General features: G+C 36.2%; 3 protein-coding genes across 3 annotated transcripts; 1 reads left to right on the top strand and 2 right to left on the bottom strand.

The window, feature by feature from the left end:
• Positions 1–348: 348 nt before the first annotated feature.
• On the bottom strand, positions 349–3,486 carry LOC109165175. Its single transcript, XM_019313828.1, has 2 exons — positions 3,412–3,486; positions 349–2,323 (listed from the first exon to the last, which is right to left on the bottom strand). Exon 2 carries the CDS (start codon positions 2,272–2,274, stop codon positions 535–537), a length of 1,740 nt encoding a protein of 579 aa, XP_019169373.1. The 5' UTR covers positions 2,275–2,323; positions 3,412–3,486; the 3' UTR covers positions 349–534.
• A 1,289-nt stretch (positions 3,487–4,775) lies between these two features.
• LOC109166030 (uncharacterized mitochondrial protein AtMg00810-like) lies at positions 4,776–5,096 on the bottom strand. Its single transcript, XM_019314916.1, has one exon. The coding sequence runs from the start codon at positions 5,094–5,096 to the stop codon at positions 4,776–4,778; it is 321 nt and encodes a 106-aa protein (XP_019170461.1).
• Positions 5,097–6,781: 1,685 nt separating this feature from the next.
• Positions 6,782–10,714, top strand: LOC109170012 (UPF0051 protein ABCI8, chloroplastic). Its single transcript, XM_019318933.1, has 2 exons — positions 6,782–8,200; positions 10,242–10,714. Exons 1-2 carry the CDS (start codon positions 6,782–6,784, stop codon positions 10,458–10,460), a joined length of 1,638 nt encoding a protein of 545 aa, XP_019174478.1. The 3' UTR covers positions 10,461–10,714.
• Positions 10,715–19,594: the final 8,880 nt, after the last annotated feature.

Below are 19,594 nucleotides of genomic sequence, written 5' to 3'. Positions count from 1 at the left end.
TTCTACTCACTCACTCCTCAACCATCCATTTCAGGGTTGGTCCTCATATATTTGCTATAGGTTATTTTGTCTTTCACCATAAAAAAAATTATAAAACATATCTTTATATTTGCAAGATTGTGATTGTTTCGATTCTCTAATGAATTTTAAAATGATTAATTCCTTCATAATTAATCATTTTATGCAAATTTGAGCTACAAAGGTTTAAAGCACTCATAAAAATACTAAATCTTTAAATCTACATTACATTCTTATTTGCTGAAGAACCAAAATCACCACACAAACGGAAAGGGACAATGTGAAATGTAGTTCTAAACACTGAAATAAGAATGATTTGTCAGAGTGAGGAATCTGAAAAGTAAAGAAGACTTCATAGTTCATATTACTAAAGAGTTAACTGCCAACTAAATTTGAAGGCAGAGAAAAAACATCCTAATACATATTTAGTAGACTCGTAGGAAGTGATGGAAAAAGCATCAAAGATCAATTCATTTTGATACACCTATGTCGCACCGGATTTTGTTCTGCTAATCTTCATCTATGTTGAGTTTCCGGCATGTTGTTTGGATTGCCTGTGGACGGGACAAAGTCACCGAGGACAAACCCAAAGTCAGTTGTCCCGCTAACTGGGTTGTAGAACTGGGTATCGAATCTTCCCGGATTGTCAGATCCTCCGATACCAAGAGTTAGGATTTGGCCAGTGCTTTCCAGCGAAAACTGTGGTCCTCTCATAGCGTTCTCAGCAGGGTCGCTCATCGGCTTCCCCTCGGGGGAATGATGGGTGGCGTTGTTCTTTGGAGAAGCGGGCTTTTCCATCATGAAGTCCATGGCGTCGTTCATCAGTTCTTGGTGCACATTTTGAGCGTTTCCGACTGCAGGGTTGTGGTGGCACTCGAAATTCGGGGTGGCATGCTCGACTTCTAGAGGTTGGGGCGTTTGGGTAGTTCCCAGTTTCTCGAGTGTGGGGTCTTGGTGGTGAATAGGAACCGGGCTCTTTAGTTCATTGTTGGGATTGTTGGGATCGCTTGGCTTAAGCTCAGATTCTGCAGCTTCGGGTTCCTGGGAAATGAACTGAAGTTCTGCAACGACAGGAGTTTGGTGGAGCTCAACGGCTTCAGAATGAACGAACGGCCCGGACTCCATTGCAGAAGGCTTTTCTTGAATCGGTGGAGGAGGGGGGTGAGAGTTGATAGGCGTTTCGTGGTGGTCGTGATTCGGATGCCTGACCTCGCCACTATCGAACTGGCTTTTCTCCATTTCAGATTCGACGTCTTGGCTTTCTGAATCCACCGTTTGAGAAACCGTGGCAGTTGCAGGGTTCTGGGGAAGCCGAGAGTTCGACTGCTCCAAATTATAAGACATAAAACACTGCTGAGCCATGGATCCGAGAGCCTGGTTGTGGTGAGTTTGCGATAACTGGTTGCTAGTTCCTTCGCTGGGCAATATATCAGTTTTATCGCCTTCCGAACCGACTTTAGGCATTTCAGATTGAGTCGAAAGCTCAAATACCTGCATCACCTCATCGTGTTCAACCATCCCGAGATTCTGGGGTCGATGGCCTGGCTGCGACTGAATTTGAAGCCTCTGGTCGGGATTCTGATGCACCATGATTTTTCCTCCAAAGGGAAAACCCGAGGCACCCCGAGACATACTACTCATCTGTATGGAAAACGGACCGGATTGAGGAACCATTACCGAGGGGGGCGGTTGGTTCATCTGATTATTAAGAACAAACGTATCGCTAGAAGCTGGCTTAGCGGGCAAAACTTGCTGGGCATCCATGGCGGGCTGAGGTCCCAACTGAACCGGCTGCTTAACGAGCTTATCTGACTGGGGAATCATCCCATGATTCCCATCGTTCTGCCCTTGAAGGTTGGGGACCGGTACGGGGATATCTCTTCTCTGATACATCTTAGCCTGTGGCGCAACATCGTTCGATGCCGAAATGGGAGCGAACCGCCCCGGTTGAAAAACAACGCCACGAAGCAAAGTATTGGTATTGCCAACCCGCACAGTGAGAAAATAACCCGCATCAAAACAGCCGTCAATTACGCCCGACACCATTCTCCCGACCATGTTTTCAACCGTACCATCCATCTGACTCGCTTCCACAGCTTGGGTTTTCTTCACCATCTCGGGTGCAGAAGTTGCGGGCGTTAGAGAGCTCCCTCGTTTAGGAACACCGCCATCTTTGCGTGGACGCCCACGTCTCCTCTTTGCGGGTAGTATTACCGGGGCGGATGGATTCCCCGGCTTACTCTGCTCATTCATCATAAGTAACCAACTACAAAGACCAATCTCAATTCCAATGATATTAATTCCTCTGCAGAGGACAAACACAACCAAACGCTTAAGAAACAATACACCTATAGTTCGGAAAACAAATAACGATTTTTAGAATACACAAACAGGATAAACAAATAACATTATTTCCCCTTTTCTCCATGCCCTTTCTTACAGAAACTAAGCAAAGCTGTCCCCATTTTCTCCTCAACCCAACATTCAGCCAAGAAAATCAAATCACATTTGGATCATATCATTATATCTCAACCATGATGACCCGAAACTCTCAAGAAACTTGCAAAAATCCAATAAATCGTTTCAATCTCATTTCCCTACTAAAACATAATTCAAAAAATGCAATGTTCAGAATCTGAGTGCAACATTTAGAGGCAAACTTCTTCCCTACTGCTTCATCAAACACTCATGGCAATTCAACAACATAAGCAAAGACAATCACCACATATAAACTACAAACTCCTAGGAAAAACACATACAAGCGCATACAAACACAATACAATAAATACATTAGATTTCTCAGCTTAGGCCAGATCAATCCTAATCCTAATCCTAACCCACGTAACCTTGCCCAAGGTTCACAACAGGTATGATCGGTAAAGGTCTTCCAATGACCCTCAGGTTTTTAACGGGATTCGAACCCCAGATCACCCTGAAAGACTTTAGGGTGATCGGTCGGATCAACTAAACAAAAAAAGAACAAAAAGGAGGCATTACTATATTCAATACGCTCATCTTATCATCAGCCAAATTTAAAGGAAAAAATCATAAAATTACAGCTAAACAGGCAAAATCATCATCCGCAGTAACACAAGCCATCGCCGTTTCTACCCAATACTTAAATATAGTTTTTAAAAAACGCCAAAAAAGGAAATCAGTGTGTTATAATACACAAACCCAAAATGCAATTGCGCATATGAATGTAACACACATATTTCACACACAACAAATTGGATTCAAAATATGCGTTCTTGAAGCGTGTCTACAGCGGATCGACAACGTTAATTTCATGTGAGACGAGGAATCTGTGACCCAACACTGAATTATTCCAATGCATGATAGATATCTGCTGCATGGATACGGAAAAAGGATCAGAAATTCAGAAAGACTTACATGTGATTCTGGCAACGAAGAATAAATCAGAGATCTGTAGAATTTTTTTTTTTTTTCGATTTTTCGATAATTTTATTATTATTATTAATAAAAATTTAGTTATGAGACAAATATATGTTGTTTTGTTTTTTCTTGGTGGGGGAGAGGGATGGGCTGTGGGCTTCGCGGAGTCGTGGGGTGGGTATTAAATGGTGGGATTTGAAGGCATTAAGCGTGGTTATAGTGATTTTTTTGTTTCAAAACAATAAATTTGCATAATAAATAATATTTTTTAAAAATAAATATAATGCATTTTGTTTGTTTTTTTTTTTTTTTAAAAAACTTTTTGAATTAACTATGTTAATTACGGAGTATTTATATAATTTTTTTTTACATAACTGATAGGGTTATAAAACATCTCAATTAATTTAATAATTTAAGTCATAGATTTAAACGAGTTGCCTGTCATTTTCTTTACTAGCTAGGTCGCGAGTTGGTCCTCTAGTAAGTTAATTGACATTGGTTGACATACCTATTTGAGTATATTATTGCATTGTCAGATTAACCGACGACGGTAATTAATCAAAGAATGTCATGTTAACTCACTTGCAAAATGTTATTGTGATATAAACAATGAGAATATAGATTGTGTTGTATTCAATCATAATGTCTCAGAGTACAGAGAGCGAATATATAGATACTAGATAGAATCCTAGTCTAACACGAATAATATAGTCCTAGTCTAATATGGATAACATAGTCCTAGTCTAATATGGATAACATAGTCCTAGTCTAATATGGATAACATAGTCCTAATACTTCCCCTCAAGCACAATGTTGGCTAGCCAAAACATTGAGCTTGTCAAGGAGAGAATTAAAACGAATAGACGAAAGAGACTTGGTGAAGATATCTGCTAGTTGATCCTTGGTTGAAATAAAGTGCACCTCTAACTCCTTTTTGGCTACTTTATCGCGAACAAAATGATAATCAATCTCAATGTGCTTCGTGCGGGCATGAAACACTGGATTGACACATAAGTAAGTAGCTCCCAAATTATCACACCATAGTCGAGGAGGAGACGCAGGTGGATGCCAATCTCGTGTAGCAGAGAAACAAGCCATGTAACCTCAGCAGATACATCAGCCAGACCCTTGTATTCTGCTTCAGTTGAAGAACGTGCTACTGTTCGTTGCTTCCGACAAACCCAAGATATAAGATTACTCCCCAAGAACACAGCAAAACTACTAGTAGACTTGCGATCATTCGGATCGCCAGCCCAATCTGAGTCAGAATAGACGTGAATATCCATCGACGTAGACCGAGAAATACGCAAACCAAAATGCAGGGTGCCTTTGACATATCGTATGACTCTATTTAGAGAGACCTAGTCCGTAGTAGTGGGGGCATGCATATGTTGACACAAGAGATTAACAGCATAAGACAGATCAGGATGAGCTACCGTAAGATATTGGAGAGCACTAGCAAGACTTCTGTATTGTGTTGGATCGGCATATGGAGTGGCAACATCGTCGGCGGTTTTCGCGGTAGAGACAGACGTGACCACTAGCTTATAGTCCACCATGCCAGCACGTTTGAGAATATCCTTCATGTACCGTTGTCGAGATAAAAGCATACCACCAGATAATGGGACAGTTTTAATTCCCAAAAAGAAAGAAGGCACACCCATATCACGAACTTTAAACATTATCACGATAATAGATAAAAAGAGACACATCAGTCTTTGAAGGCGCAAAGCCCACAGAGACTATAAAATCATGTAGCCTTGTGAATTTAATATAAATGGGTCTTAACCCGTGTGTTTCGAATCATCTATCGTCTCATTCCATGTGTTTGCTTGTACTACTTTATTACTATATCTTACTCCCTCTGTCTCATTTTATCTATCATGCTTACTATTCATTGGTCAAACTAATTTTTTCTTCTTTGTTTATTTTCTTTAGTATTTTTAACTTATTTTTTAATTTGTTTTTTTTTAATAGTACTTTTAATGTAGTTTCTAAATATATAAATTTTGTATACAAATACTAAACATACTATTATGAAAAATTGAATTAAAATAAACTTCAGTCAAACATCGTTAACTGAACCAGACACATAAAATGGGACGGAAGTAGTACTAAAAATGTTCGACCTCACTAACTCACCCTCCCAATTTTATTGTACTCCGACCTTGCTCGCTATCTCGATTTTATTTGCATTATCAATAACAAAAATTCATTGGTGTGAAAATATGTAATAACCTCATAATTTTTTAATAAACTATCGGAATTTAATAATTAATACTAGTTTCATTAACTTCTAACTCAGTTACTATCGACCAAGAAAATATCAAGTAGTAGTGAGGGTAACTCTAACCAAATTAGTGAAGTGATATTAACTTAGTAACTAAAAGATTTAAAGTTCAACTACTAGTAGAAGAAACATATTAACATTTTTTATTGAACTGATCAGTTATGAATAATCTAAATTGTTTTTACCCCTATATCTATGTGATTCTTTACTGGCTAGAGTAGGATTAGAATGGGGTTTCCTCTCATAAATTGTAAATGTTGGTGGAAAAATGGTCAAATAGACACATGAACTTTCATCAAAAAGTCAATTAGGCTCTTAAACTTTCAAAAGTTGCAATTAAACCCATAAACATACTATCTTGGAGCATTGAAATTCAAAAATCTTAGTGATCTGCAATTGCAGATTACTAGGGTTCCGACGAACTTCCGACCAAATTTCGATGAAAAATCGGATCGCCGGTCGCGTTCACCTTCTCTGGCGAAAGAGTCTGGTTTCTCTTTCGCGGGAGAAAGTGAATGCGACCGATGATTCGATCGCCGGAGTTTGATCGGAAGTTCAATGGAACCCTAGTGACCTACAATTGCAGGTCACTAACCGGTTTATGAATTTCAATACTCCAAAATAGTATGTTTATGAGTTTAATTGCAACTTTAGAAAGTTTAAATGGCTCAATGTCTCATTTTGATAAAAGATTAGGGGTTTTTTTTTTATAATTTTAATGTTGGCGTGTCATGTGTGATTTTAGCCTTTCATTACTTATTTATATCCGTCGTCATTGATAAATGATAAGAACGTGAAATTCGTCCTCTAGGTGAGTCGCGAACTCCTATTTTAAGCAGGCTCAATTTTCAAATATCCAGAAATCAAGGGGGGAATACGCAAAGTCGGATAATATAGGGGGGGCACGTGGTCAGCATAAGACCGTCACAAAATATCCAAAACCATAAAAACAGAAATATTCAGTTCACATATAAGCATTAAACATTTCATCTTCGTCCTCCTACTTCCTCCTATTTCCACCGCGCTCTCGCTTGTTTCCCCACCACCGCAGCACGGCGGCGCCGCCACTAATCAGCCATGACGGCTCTCCTCACCAAAGGGATATCACTCTTCTCAGTCCAGCCGGTCTGCGAGCCACCCAAATCGCTAAAAGCCTCGCAGGTTCTACCGAAACCCTCGAATCTCAGAACCCAGAATCCGAGGAATTTCAAGGTCAGAGCTGAAGCCAAGGTCACGATTGACGCCCCAGGTAAACAACCCTCGCCTTCCACTTCTAACGAAGACGACCCGCTTCAGAAATTCCTCAAAAGGGACTATAAGTGGGGTTTCAATCAAGAGATAGACTCCTTTACGCTGCCAAAGGGGCTATCTGAGGAAACCATAAGGCTGATTTCTTCCAGGAAGAATGAGCCTGATTGGATGCTTGAGTTCAGATTGAAGTCATATGAAAGGTTTATGAATATGAAAGAGCCGAAATGGTCCGATAATCGGTACCCAGAGATTAATTTTCAGGATATCTGCTATTACTCTGAGCCCAAAAAGAAACCAACTTTGAATAGTTTAGATGAGGCTGACCCTGAGCTGATTAAGTACTTTGAGAAGCTAGGTGTGCCTTTGAATGAAAGGAATAGGTTAGCTAATGTTGCAGTGGATGCTGTTCTTGATAGTGTTTCCATTGCAACTACACATAGGAAGACCCTGGAGAAATCTGGGGTAATTTTCTGTTCAATATCTGAGGCCATTAGGGAGTACCCAGATTTGGTTAGGAAGTATTTGGGGAGAGTTGTGCCCTCAGAAGATAACTTTTATGGGGCCTTGAATTCGGCTGTGTTTAGCGATGGATCGTTTGTGTATGTGCCCAAAAACACGAGGTGCCCTATGCAAATCTCGACGTATTTTAGGATAAACGCCATGGAAACTGGCCAGTTCGAGAGGACTTTGATTGTTGCAGATGATTCGAGCTTCGTGGAGTATTTAGAAGGGTGTACTGCGCCTTCGTATGATACGAATCAGTTACACGCGGCTGTGGTGGAGCTGTATTGTCACGAGGGCGCCGAGATTAAGTACTCCACCGTGCAAAATTGGTACGCTGGAGACGAGGAGGGTAGAGGAGGGATATTTAATTTCGTTACGAAGAGGGGACTTTGCGCTGGTTCTCGGTCGAAGATATCGTGGACGCAAGTGGAGACGGGGTCGGCTATTACCTGGAAGTACCCGAGTGTTGTTCTGGAGGGTGATGAATCGGTTGGCGAGTTTTATTCCGTTGCATTGACTAATAATTATCAGCAAGCTGATACGGGGACTAAGATGATACACAAGGGTAAGAATACGAGAAGCAGGATAATTTCTAAGGGTATTTCAGCGGGGCACTCTAGAAATTGTTACAGAGGACTTGTTCAAGTCATGTCCAGTGCAGATAATGCTCGGAACTCCTCGCAATGTGACTCTATGCTCATTGGAAATAATGCCGCGGCTAACACTTACCCGTATATTCAGGTAAGTTCCCTATGAAATGAAATTGTTCGTTTTTATTTAGTTTTGTATATTCAGGTAAGTTCCCTATGAAATGAAATTGTTCGTTTTTATTTAGTTTTGTTAATTCGTGTTTCAAATGAGTAAATGCCTCGCTTTTCCTGTGTCCATTTCGCTACTCCGTTACAATGTAGTATCTGTTCATAACTACTTTCTCAACCTACTGAAGCACAAAGAGTCAATAACGCCTCCACTATATCTGTTCATAACTACTTTCTCAACCTACTGAAGCACAAAGAGTCAATAACGCCCCCACTGGGGATCGAACCCATGACCTCCCAATTGGGAAAGCCACTTCGTGCCACTAGACCACGAGGTCTTGTAATTGTATGCTATGTTCTGAGTTAGTGGAATGCTTTCCTTTTATGCACCTTAGCTTGAACCTTGTGATGCTCTGTGGCTCCTAATCGGGCTTATGAGTGCCCTTTGTATGCATATATGGTATATCCTAGTTTCCTCCATAACCTCTGGTTTTTTCCAGATCTAAGAAAAACTTTTTGGTGATGGTAGGCCGTCCATAATATCTGTGGTGATAAGTAATAACTTGATAGAATCATCGGAACTGTCAATTTTTATTCCTAGAAATATGTTCCAAAAGGAACCCTAAGCTCCAATTTAGGAAGACTGCTCGGGAGAATCTGGATAAAATGAGAACTATGCTTCTCGTTAGAAGTGTGGACTAATCTGAGTCATCCATCTAGGATGATCAATGGCTAGAGAATAAGGGAAAAAAAGGTGGGGTCAATTCCATAAGTATACAAACTTAACCCTGCTATTTTTTTTCTTTTTTCTTTTTCCTTATTTTCCAACCGTTAGATCTACTATATCAATGGCTAGCATTTCTTCATACTTCTCACAAGAAGCCTTGTTCTCATGGAAGCCAGACCCTATATAATTTTCGGCCTCGATAATCTTTTGAAACACCTATAGAACCCAGGATCCAATCAGTGGACTTATTTGAAGATTATATCCTTTTTAGTAAAATAGTTAGCTTATCAGCCAATTTTGGCTTATTTGACCACTATTCATTGTTTGACTTGGTTAAAAAAATCAATATAAGTGTTTGGTTAATTAGCTTTTTGTAACTCCAAAATGCTAAAATTCAAAAAGCTGCTCAAAGCAACTTTTTCAATTAGCTTTTTGAGAAAAGAAATTATACCAAACAACTATCAACTAACGTCTAATTTACCAAACACCTTTCTACAATCAGCTAATGTTATCAACTAGTTATACCATCTAATTAACCCAATCGGCTAACAGCTATTTAGTTATACCATCTAATTAACCCAATCGGCTAACAGCTATTTACCAAACAGGGCCAAATGTACTGCAAGACTTGCAGTTAAAATTTCCCTAGATTGTCCTTGCGTTTGAAAACTGCTGATCGCTGCTCTTATGTTGCTAATTTGCTAAAAACTGCTGTTGTATGATTATACTGGGTAGAACATTTCTAGATCTTAATGGTTAAATAGTACAACATATTATTTTGGTTGTGTAAAAATATAAATGAGCTATACTCGAAGTTGGAAAAGAAAAAATTCTGAAATCTGTTGATTCTTGCGATGGGGTAAAAAAAATGATGAAATATACACCTGCCTGTATAATTGAATGAGCATATACCGCCTCTATGGTATTTGATGTCTAGTTGAATACTCTTCTTAATGTGAATTGTCTATTAATTTGTGGGTAAAACAAACCTGGAAACTGTCCTTTCCTATGATCTGTCCTAACAGTCATGAAATTGTATTCTGTATACTTGGTTGAGCATATTTTGCTCGTATACCATATTCTGTCGAAGTGATTGAGCATTATCTACTTATTAATTTGAGTTGTCCCGATACTTTGCTTGTAGAAATACATCCACATATAGTGATAAAAATCATAAACTCGAAACTTACCTATAAGTGATTGAGCATTTTCTGCTTCCACGTTATTTACTGTCTAAGTGAATGATCGATCATTCAATCTTCCGCTTCTATATTTGCTTGTGCCATGATTTCAACAGACCAAGAATCCCTCTGCCCGGATTGAACACGAAGCCACCACATCAAAAATCGGCGAAGATCAATTATTCTACTTCCAGCAGAGGGGAATCGACTACGAAAAGGCCATGGCAGCAATGATATCCGGGTTTTGCAGGGACGTCTTCAATGAACTTCCCGACGAATTTGGCGCTGAAGTGAACCAGTTGATGAGCTTGAAACTTGAAGGATCCGTCGGGTAGGCTCACCGGTGTTTTTCAGTCAATAAAAAAACGATTTACCCAACTTTAAACTTTTTGGAAGCTGTAGCCATTACCCAGGGATCTAAGATCTGTAAATTTGTCAAATTTCATATACTGGCAAGGAAAAAGGGGTGAATTGTACACAATGTAAATGTGAAAAACATTACTTCCTGGTGAGTTATGAATCCCTTGTAATATTGTGTACCCTTACAACTATGGCTATATAAGATGATATGGGCTCCTTTTCATATGAATGTATTGAATTTGTGCTTGGGACAATTGTTATATTGTGGACTGGGTTCACCATGCACACGGTGTACCCTATCCAAATTATATACTTGCAGTTAACATATTGGCCCAGTTTGGTAATATAGTTAGCTAATCAGTTAATTTTAACTTATTTGATCACTATTAGTTGTTTATCTAAATAATTAATATAAGTGTTTGATTAATTAGTTTTTTGTAATAGCTTATTGTTCCAAAACGCTAAAATTCAAAGCTACTCAATTTCAATAGCTTTTTGAGAAAGTCATTTTGCATGTAATCAGCAAACTTCTATTTACCAAACACCTCATTATGTACTTTCAGTTATAGTTAACATATTGGCCCTGTTTGGTAAAAAAATTGGCCTATAGGCTAATTTTGGCTTATTGGTCACTATTAATTGTTTGATTTAGTTAAAATATCAATATAAATGTTTGGTTAATAACCTTTTTGCAACTCCAAAAAGCTAAAATTCAAAAAGCTACTCCAAGCAACTTTTTCAATTAGCTTTTTGAGAAAAGAAATTATACCAAATAGCTATCAGCTAACAACCAATTTATCAACCACTTTTCTACAGGCAGCTAATGTTATCAACTATTTATACCCTCTATAATTAACAGAATCAGCTAACAGCAAACAGCTATCAGCTAACAGTCATTTTATCAAACAGGGCCATTATAATATAAGCAAGTAGTTAATATATTATGTACATTAAGTTAATTTGGGTACACAATATATTAATTTATGTATATAATTTGAATGTTGCTTTGGATTAGGTTCATAATGTAAGGTGAATCCTAGTCCATAATATAATTTGTGTGTTTGGGAAGCTTGGGCCTTTGCCTTCATGAAAACCTAGAATGAACACTTGAATGTCCAGGGAGCTGCACTTGTGCATGGTAGACTCCAAAATAATCATATATTGGAGCCATTTGAAGCCTAGATTGTATAACTAATCATATATTATGGTTCGGAACGAAAACTTGCTTTTGTCTTGCGCGACTCAACCTAAACCTACTGAAACACAAAGAGTCGATATTGTGTATCTGAGGCTCGAACTCACAGTCTCCCACATAGGAGAGTAACTTGGTGTTATTAGACCACAAAGTCATTGGCATAAACAAAATAGTCTACTTACCAAGTAAATTATATTATTTGAATCTTCAAGTACCTAACTACTGTCAAATCTATTTTTTTATTTATTTATGATATTTAGTGAATTAAACCATTAAATTACATTATATTAAAAACCAAAACTAGTATTATTAAAGTACAATTATTAATTATTTTAACTTTAATAATTTCCTCGCCGGTGCAAGTAGTCTACCTTAGTTTATGATCACATATACACATCTTAAATTCAATAGGTTAAGATTCTTAATACAAATAGGACTATGATGTTTAAATGTATTAATATGATAAACACATTTTGGAGTTTGATTATTGTATATACAATTATACATTTGGCTTTTGACTTTTGGGCTGAAAGATAAGTCAGTGCCGCTTCATTATTATATTCAAATACAAGACAAAACAATTGTATATTCGCTGACTCACGTTGTGTCTGCTTCATCCAGCTTCAAGAAACTAGTGGGCTCTGTAACTTTGACTGAAACTCAAATAAATTGTGTTTTTTTTTTTTTTTTTTTTTTTTTTTTACTTCATCTGTCAGTAAATTTTGTATATTTCATTGATTTACGATAAAGATGGTTACCGCAATGGTTTAGAGCGTATCCTATTTTAGATGGTTTTGAACTTTTGCGGGTTGAGTTGTTTACGTGGAAGAGAGAGAAATTTTGAGGTCTTCCGATTAAGACTTAGTTTGTATCTGCACAGTGGGTCGAGTAAATATCCAAAATGGTCCATCCACTATAGCTAAATTCATAAATTGGTCCTCAACTTTTAATTTCACCCAATTAAGTCCTTAACTTTGCAATTTTGACACGATTTGGTCCTCTATCTAATTGACCGTTTGTTGACCGTGATCGACGATCTCCAGAAGAACCTTCAGCTCTCGTCGGAGCACATGGAGGCCTCCAGGTTGACGTTGCACCGATTCGAAAACACGTCGTCTTCTTCGCTCTGGTACGAATTCAACTACATTGAATCCAAAGGGAGGATGAAGAAGGTAACCGGGTTTGGTAGATTGCTTTCGACAGTGGATTCAAATGTAACAGTGCGGTCTAGAAATGCAACCGAAACTTTAAAAAATCGATGATGGACCATGAAATTACATATATATCCTCAAAAATCACAGTCAACAAACGGTCAAATAGACAGAGGACCAAATTGTGTTAAAATTACAAAGTTAAGGACTTAATTGGGTGAAATTGAAAGTTGAGGACCAATTTGTGAATTTAACTATAGTCGAGGGACCATTTTGGGTATTTACTCCAGTGGGTCTCACCAAAGTTGAAAAGTTGTCGTGTTTGTCGCGTGAAGCTAATTGAAGGGGGCGTAATTTTCTTTGTTTTTTTTTTTTTCTTTTTTGAATTTTTTGTTTTCCTTTTATCCCTTTTATCTCTCACATGTTTTCTTTTCTAATCACACATGTAAAAATTTCTCAAAATCTGTGCGACTATACCTATTGAGGATGCTCTGATCTTATGAGAAGTCCATTATATTTTGTAATTCTAACCGACAAAAAGTTAGAGTTAAGTTATCATAGTTGACCGATTCAAACCTAAAATACTAATAAATAGCTTCCACAAGAAGTTAAACTTAGAACCTTGTGGTCACCAAACTATCTGACTAGCTCGACTGGAGTTGCCTCCATATTTTTAAATTTTATCTGGTAATTATCAAACCAATCGCCAGAAGAATTTTGTATATTCCTAATTAAACTAGCTGTTTTTCAGAAACATGGGACCAATAGTGGCACATAATATATTACTAGTAAGTTGTTGTGTCCGGCAAATAATTTCATTAAAAATCATTAAACCAGCTCTAAGTCCTACCTAAACATAATATATATATGTAGTATATTCACATATGGTTTGGCAAAATTCTTCAAACACCACATATATATTGAGATGACATCATTGCACCAGTTAATTGATGAACATGAAAAAACATCATTGTTTATTCATGTACGTTGAGGTTTATATTTACTATAGTTTGACTTAGTTGTTTACCTTAAATTTAATGCAATAATAATGATGGGAGCAGGCCAAATGTGAATTGAAAGGCTGAAAGTAAGGTGGTAGAGATTAATTAGGAGCTGAGGCTCTTGAAGGGTGTTTGGTTCCACTTTTAGTAAGTTATAACTTACTATTAAAATATACACTCAACCAACATCACAATATATACAAACTGCAAATTATTCTTTCCAGACCCCCTACACCCCGGTCCGACAGAGTATCTGAGAGGATGTAAATCATGGTAATTCAACTGAACATGAACCACAGAGGCTAGACTTTTGCTTACTGCGCACAAGGAACAAACTGCAAATTATTGCGTGGACCGTGCGTGGTCTTATGTGGACCACAATCCGAAACGACGTCATTGAATATTATGAGTTAGAATAATGTTTTTATGTGTTAAAATAATGTACATTATGTGTAAGAATAATGTACATTATATGTTAGAATAATGAAATTTCTGAGGTAAGATAATGTACTTTATGAGTTAGAATAATATACATTATGCTTTAAAATAATGTACATTATAAGTTATAAAAATGTATGTTGCAGTGGGTCACGTTAAATTTTTTTTTTTTTTTTTTTTTTTTACATGAAACGACGTTATTTTTTGACAGCTGTGTGAACCACAGTCCACGCGATAACTATTGTATACAAACACTAGGAGTTTGTATATGTATCATTCATGTATACTATTATTAGCTAAATGGGGATAATGATGAAGCATTCATGTCTATCATCAACCAAGAACAACCTCTGCTATTATAACATTTTGTGCATTCAGCATAGAGAAAAGAATCAAAGTAGTCAGCTGCTCATTATTGAGTTATTTTAATCTGATCTGTTTATATGTATATATAAAAATGGGGTTGACATGACATAATGTAGCTACTACCTGTTTGCTATGTTAGTATGTATCTGATGCACCTCCAAATTAAACAATCTAATAATTTTGGGCAATGCCAGCTCTGCTGTGCCTATTCTCCATCTTTGTTACACCATTTAATGGTGTCATTATGAGCCTGCAAGAAGATGTACTGTTATATATATATATATATATATATATATATATATATATATATATATATATATATATATATAGGTTGCATATGGAAGCCAGTAGAAATATATATGAGGTATCGGTAAGTAGCTCGCAAGGACATCCTAGTTATTTTTTGAGTAGTAGATTATATGTATAGTAAAAATACAAGATCAAGCATTGAGGGTTGTAATATGGGAGTTGCACCTAATGCAGTCAACTCTTTGGGCAAATTATTGTGTGGATCATAACACAAAGTACATTTTTAAGATACTAAATGTACATTATTTTTGTACTGAATGTACATTATTTTACCGTATATAAAATATGGTCCACACAATTTGTGTGGACCATGGTCCACACAATTAATAATGATTGGACTCCTTGTAGGCATTAGACACGTACTGGTCCTTCCACTTAATGGGCTGCTTGAGTCACAATGATTTACCCTTTCTATCCGGCCTGTTGGGTGGGTATTTGGGGATCTTGAAGTGGACTCCTTGTGAATATTAGGCAATGATCCTCCCACCTAATAAGTCAATTGAGACAAAGTGATTTAACCCTCACTCTTTTGTTGGGTCGGGATATAGATGCCTTGAAAGCGAAGGTATATTTCGCCTTTTATGGGCAAAATATCTGCAAGTCTACATATTTTTATAATAGATAATTAAAAGAACAGATACAAAGTTGAAAAAATTTAAGGATAATAATGAGAGGGGTTCATATTAGAGGATTCTATATCCAATTTTTGACGGATTCATCACATTCAAATGAAATTTTTAAAAATTCGCTCTTAATCCACGGTAGAGTAAGTATTCACAATGAGTATACCTACACACAAAAATATTGATCGATTATAAATAGTATCTGAGAAATATAGAACAAAAAGGCTGGGATTATCAAGTGAACTGACAATAATAACATAACTTTAAAAATAAATTTGACTTATCATCCATCTATTGATGTTTTTAAATTCATATCTAACCTAGCCATGGCATAAGTCAAATATATGAGTGGTAGAAAACAAATGTAAATTATCATCCCTATGTAAATTATTACTCCGTACTAAGTCTAGATTGAAAGCAAAAGTTTAATTATATTGAATCTTGTGAATATACCAATATTGTAGACAAAAAATAAATATATTGTTCCATAGTTTCTAATTATATACTTTGTATTATTTTAGTAGCTATTAGCTAGTATATCATCCTATATATACTATATTAAATAATGTTGCATGATTATGTATATGTTTAGGTTATAACATTAAAGAAAAATAATTATAGTACCATTACATAAATTAAAACATGAAAACTATTTATTTACAAATATGGTTGGTGAACACCAAGAGAGTGACTAATATGAGTGAATAATTGTTATGATTCCATAAAAAAATTCAATCAAATAATTTCATATCATCAAGAGGTAAATTTTAAGATGAACCTATAGCATTACTCAATCAACACAACTATACATCATATATAAATATATATTGTTCTTCCAAAAGGCTGAACCCAACCCTAAGGGTTTCTCACACCTCGACCCGACAGAGCATTTGAGAGGATGTAAATCATAGTAACTCAACTGAACATAAATCACAGAGGCTAGACTTGTGCTCACTGTGCACAAGGAACCCCTCACTTTGAGAGATTGGTCCTACATTGTCGCTGATGAGACTCGATCCCCGATCATTCTTCCAAAAATATATATTGTTGACAAAAATAATTTTGTACCAAAATTATAGTACAGTGCACATGCACCCTTTCATCATCAATCATCACCATTCACCTCATTACCCACTCCTCTTTCTATCACCCCCACACCTTTTGTCTCCATTTTCCTCCCCCCTATAAATCTCTCCACTTTTCTTCAATTTAGCCTCATCACTTCCACCTAACCTTCTCTCTCTCTCATCTCCATTTCCATCTCTCAAGATCACCACTCTTTCCTTAACCAAAGGAACATGAGTGCTCTGTGTCTGAGCAGAAGAACCCATGGCGGCGGCTACACCAAGATGGAAGCGGAGGACCCAGAGGAGACGACCCACCGAAGGGCGCAGTTCTTGATTTACAAGTCGCTGCAGAAGGCCGACTCGCTGACCCAGCGCCGCCGATCTCCGCCGTCGACGTGCCTGAAGCTCAGGGTTTTCCGCCTGAAGATCAGGATCGGCCGGCGGTTGAAGCGGCTGAGGAAGACCATCTCCCTCACGCTCTCCGCCGCCGCCAAGGGCGGCGTCTGCAGGCAGGTTTCTCTTCAGTTGAAATCTTGGAGGCGGTTTCTCCGGGGAAGGGAGGCCGTGGTGGGCGTCGTCGCTCCGCCATTGTTGAAGTGAGAAAAGCTTGAAATTGTTGTTTCATATTTGAAGAAAAAGAAAGAAAAACGAGAATGGGAGAGGTGTTATATATATAATGCTAGAAATAAAAATAATTTTTTTTTTTTTTTTTGGGTTCTTTCATTCTCGTTTTATATGAGTTCACAAGATGAAATACTGTCGAGTCTGAGGAAGATATACATACAAATATACAGCAGTGTTCATCCTTTGTCAATCCTTATTTTGGTTGAAAGATACAATTAAGATAAAATTTGGTGGGTAATTTTTTTTTTTTTTTTAAACCATATGTATTTAAACAAGTATTTAGTAAATTCTTAATTACCATTGATAGACATCCTTGTTATCATACTACCATATAGTATGATCATATCCTTGTTATCATTTTAAATGAATGATATAGGTTCAAACCCAGGTGGTAGAGATGGTTTAGATTTCTGGATTAAAAATATTTGGAAAAGTATTAAAATATAAGCCTAAATTATTCTATGGACCCGATATGGATTCAAATCCAATGATACACAATTTAGATACTAAATATTCATAATTTCTGATGACCTGTATTGTATTTACAAATTCTCAAAACTTATAAATACAATTTATAATTTTAAAAATTTACAATTCTAATGGTAAAATATTCAATTTAGGACGAGGATCCATCTTGCAAGATAAATCCTGGTACATGTTATAACAACTATTGAATCATTTATAATTCAATCACTTTTTACAATATATTTGGTTCAGAATGCATTTTGAGGAAATACCATAATATTAAGGAGTTACAAAATAGTTATTCCAATTCCATTCCATTCCAAACTTATTTTATGAATCCAACATATTGTTATTAATCGTTTAACAATTTTTAATTAACAAGATACAATCTAGAATGTAACGGAAATTTGATGAAATTGGAAGTGTTTTAGATATTATAGAATAAATTTTGTCATTTGTAGAAGTTGAGAAACAAAAATAACACGTTATTAGAGTTGAGAAACTTCATATTATAAGATTTTGTCTTTTTAATTTCTGTTAGGCTTAGATATCAATTATAATATCATGCACGGTTGAAAATTATGAAATTTCTGACCATCTGAAAGTCTTATTTTGACCACTTTTGGTATTCAGAAAAACTTTTGTTATTATTTTCAACCACTTTTTGCTTTCAACATGATTTAATGTCACATTCAGGTAGTCGGAAATTTCATAATTTTCAGAGTGATGGTTAACTAATAATGAATTGTATATATGTTTCATTGTTTAATTTCATGGAATTAGGAGGAGGGTAGGTACGTGGTATTTGATAGTTTCCTTTGATTACACTACTCTCAAAGTGTCAAGCACGTAAGTGAATTTCCACATCGTTTGCTACGCAGAAGGAAAAGAACATGAGACATTAATTATGTGCATAGTATTTGACTTGTACTTAGATTTAGAATTTCGATAAATGTATAGACTTACTTGCATGTAAATCTTGTATTATTAAATTTGTTTTCATATAATTATATGTTAATAAGATTCAATTTATAACCAAGACTATGTGGTCTAATGGTACTCGGATTGGACTTCTTTGTGTTTCAATAGGTTGAGAAAGTATATGAATAATATACTACACTGTAATAGGGCCAATAACATTCAAAAAAAAGATTCAATTTATAAATTACTATTCTCTTCGTCCTATTTTATATGTATGATTTAATTAATGAGGCTTCTTTAAAGTTTTTTTAGACTTTAATTTCTTATAATTTGAAATTTAGTGTCAATATATAAATTTTATATTTTTAAAAATTACATTAAAAATACTATTAAACACAAAACACCAACTATAAAAATTTTAGGAATAAGGTCCAAATTGGTCACTGAACGTAACCTGAAAATGCAATTAGGCCACTGAACGAAAAAAAAAAGTGCAATTAGGCCACTGAACACTCTAAAAACATGCAATTAGGCCACTGAACACTCCAAATGTATACAATTTCACTGGATAACAGGTTACCATCAATTTTAGTAGGTTATCTGCTTATGTGGCAGCTGAGTTAGCATTTTAAATAATTTTAAAATAATTTTTAATAAATTTTTTTAAAAATTGAAATAAATAAATAAGAAAATAAAAAATAAAAAAATAACGACAGGCCATCCCGTCGTTTTTTTTAAAAATTATTATTAAAATTTATTAAAAATGCCAACTCAGCTGCCAACTCAGCTGCCACGTAAGCAGGTGACCTGCTAAAATTGATGGTAACCTGCTATCATGTGAAATTGCATACATTTGGAGTGTTTAGTAGCCTAATTGCACTTCTTTTTTTTTTTTTTTTCGTTCAGTTGCCAATTTGAACCTTATTCCAAAATTTTATAAGAATTTTTT

The sequence above is a fragment of the Ipomoea nil genome, unplaced genomic scaffold, assembly GCF_001879475.1.
Source record: "Ipomoea nil cultivar Tokyo-kokei standard unplaced genomic scaffold, Asagao_1.1 scaffold0317, whole genome shotgun sequence".
Classification (NCBI taxonomy): Eukaryota; Viridiplantae; Streptophyta; class Magnoliopsida; order Solanales; family Convolvulaceae; genus Ipomoea; species Ipomoea nil.
Note: the sequence above shows the minus strand (reverse complement) of the source record. Positions and strands in the feature narration are given on the sequence as shown.

What these genes read in the sequence shown, in the direction of transcription:
- LOC109165175 (XM_019313828.1), bottom strand. Translation starts at nt 2,274, where the DNA reads ATGATGAATGAGCAGAGTAAGCCGGGGAATCCATCCGCCCCGGTAATA.
- LOC109166030 (XM_019314916.1), bottom strand. Translation starts at nt 5,096, where the DNA reads ATGTTTAAAGTTCGTGATATGGGTGTGCCTTCTTTCTTTTTGGGAATT.
- LOC109170012 (XM_019318933.1), top strand. Translation starts at nt 6,782, where the DNA reads ATGACGGCTCTCCTCACCAAAGGGATATCACTCTTCTCAGTCCAGCCG. An exon ending in ACACTTACCCGTATATTCAG is followed by an intron (nt 8,201 to 10,241) that starts GTAAGTTCCCTA and finishes TGATTTCAACAG; the next exon opens with ACCAAGAATCCCTCTGCCCG.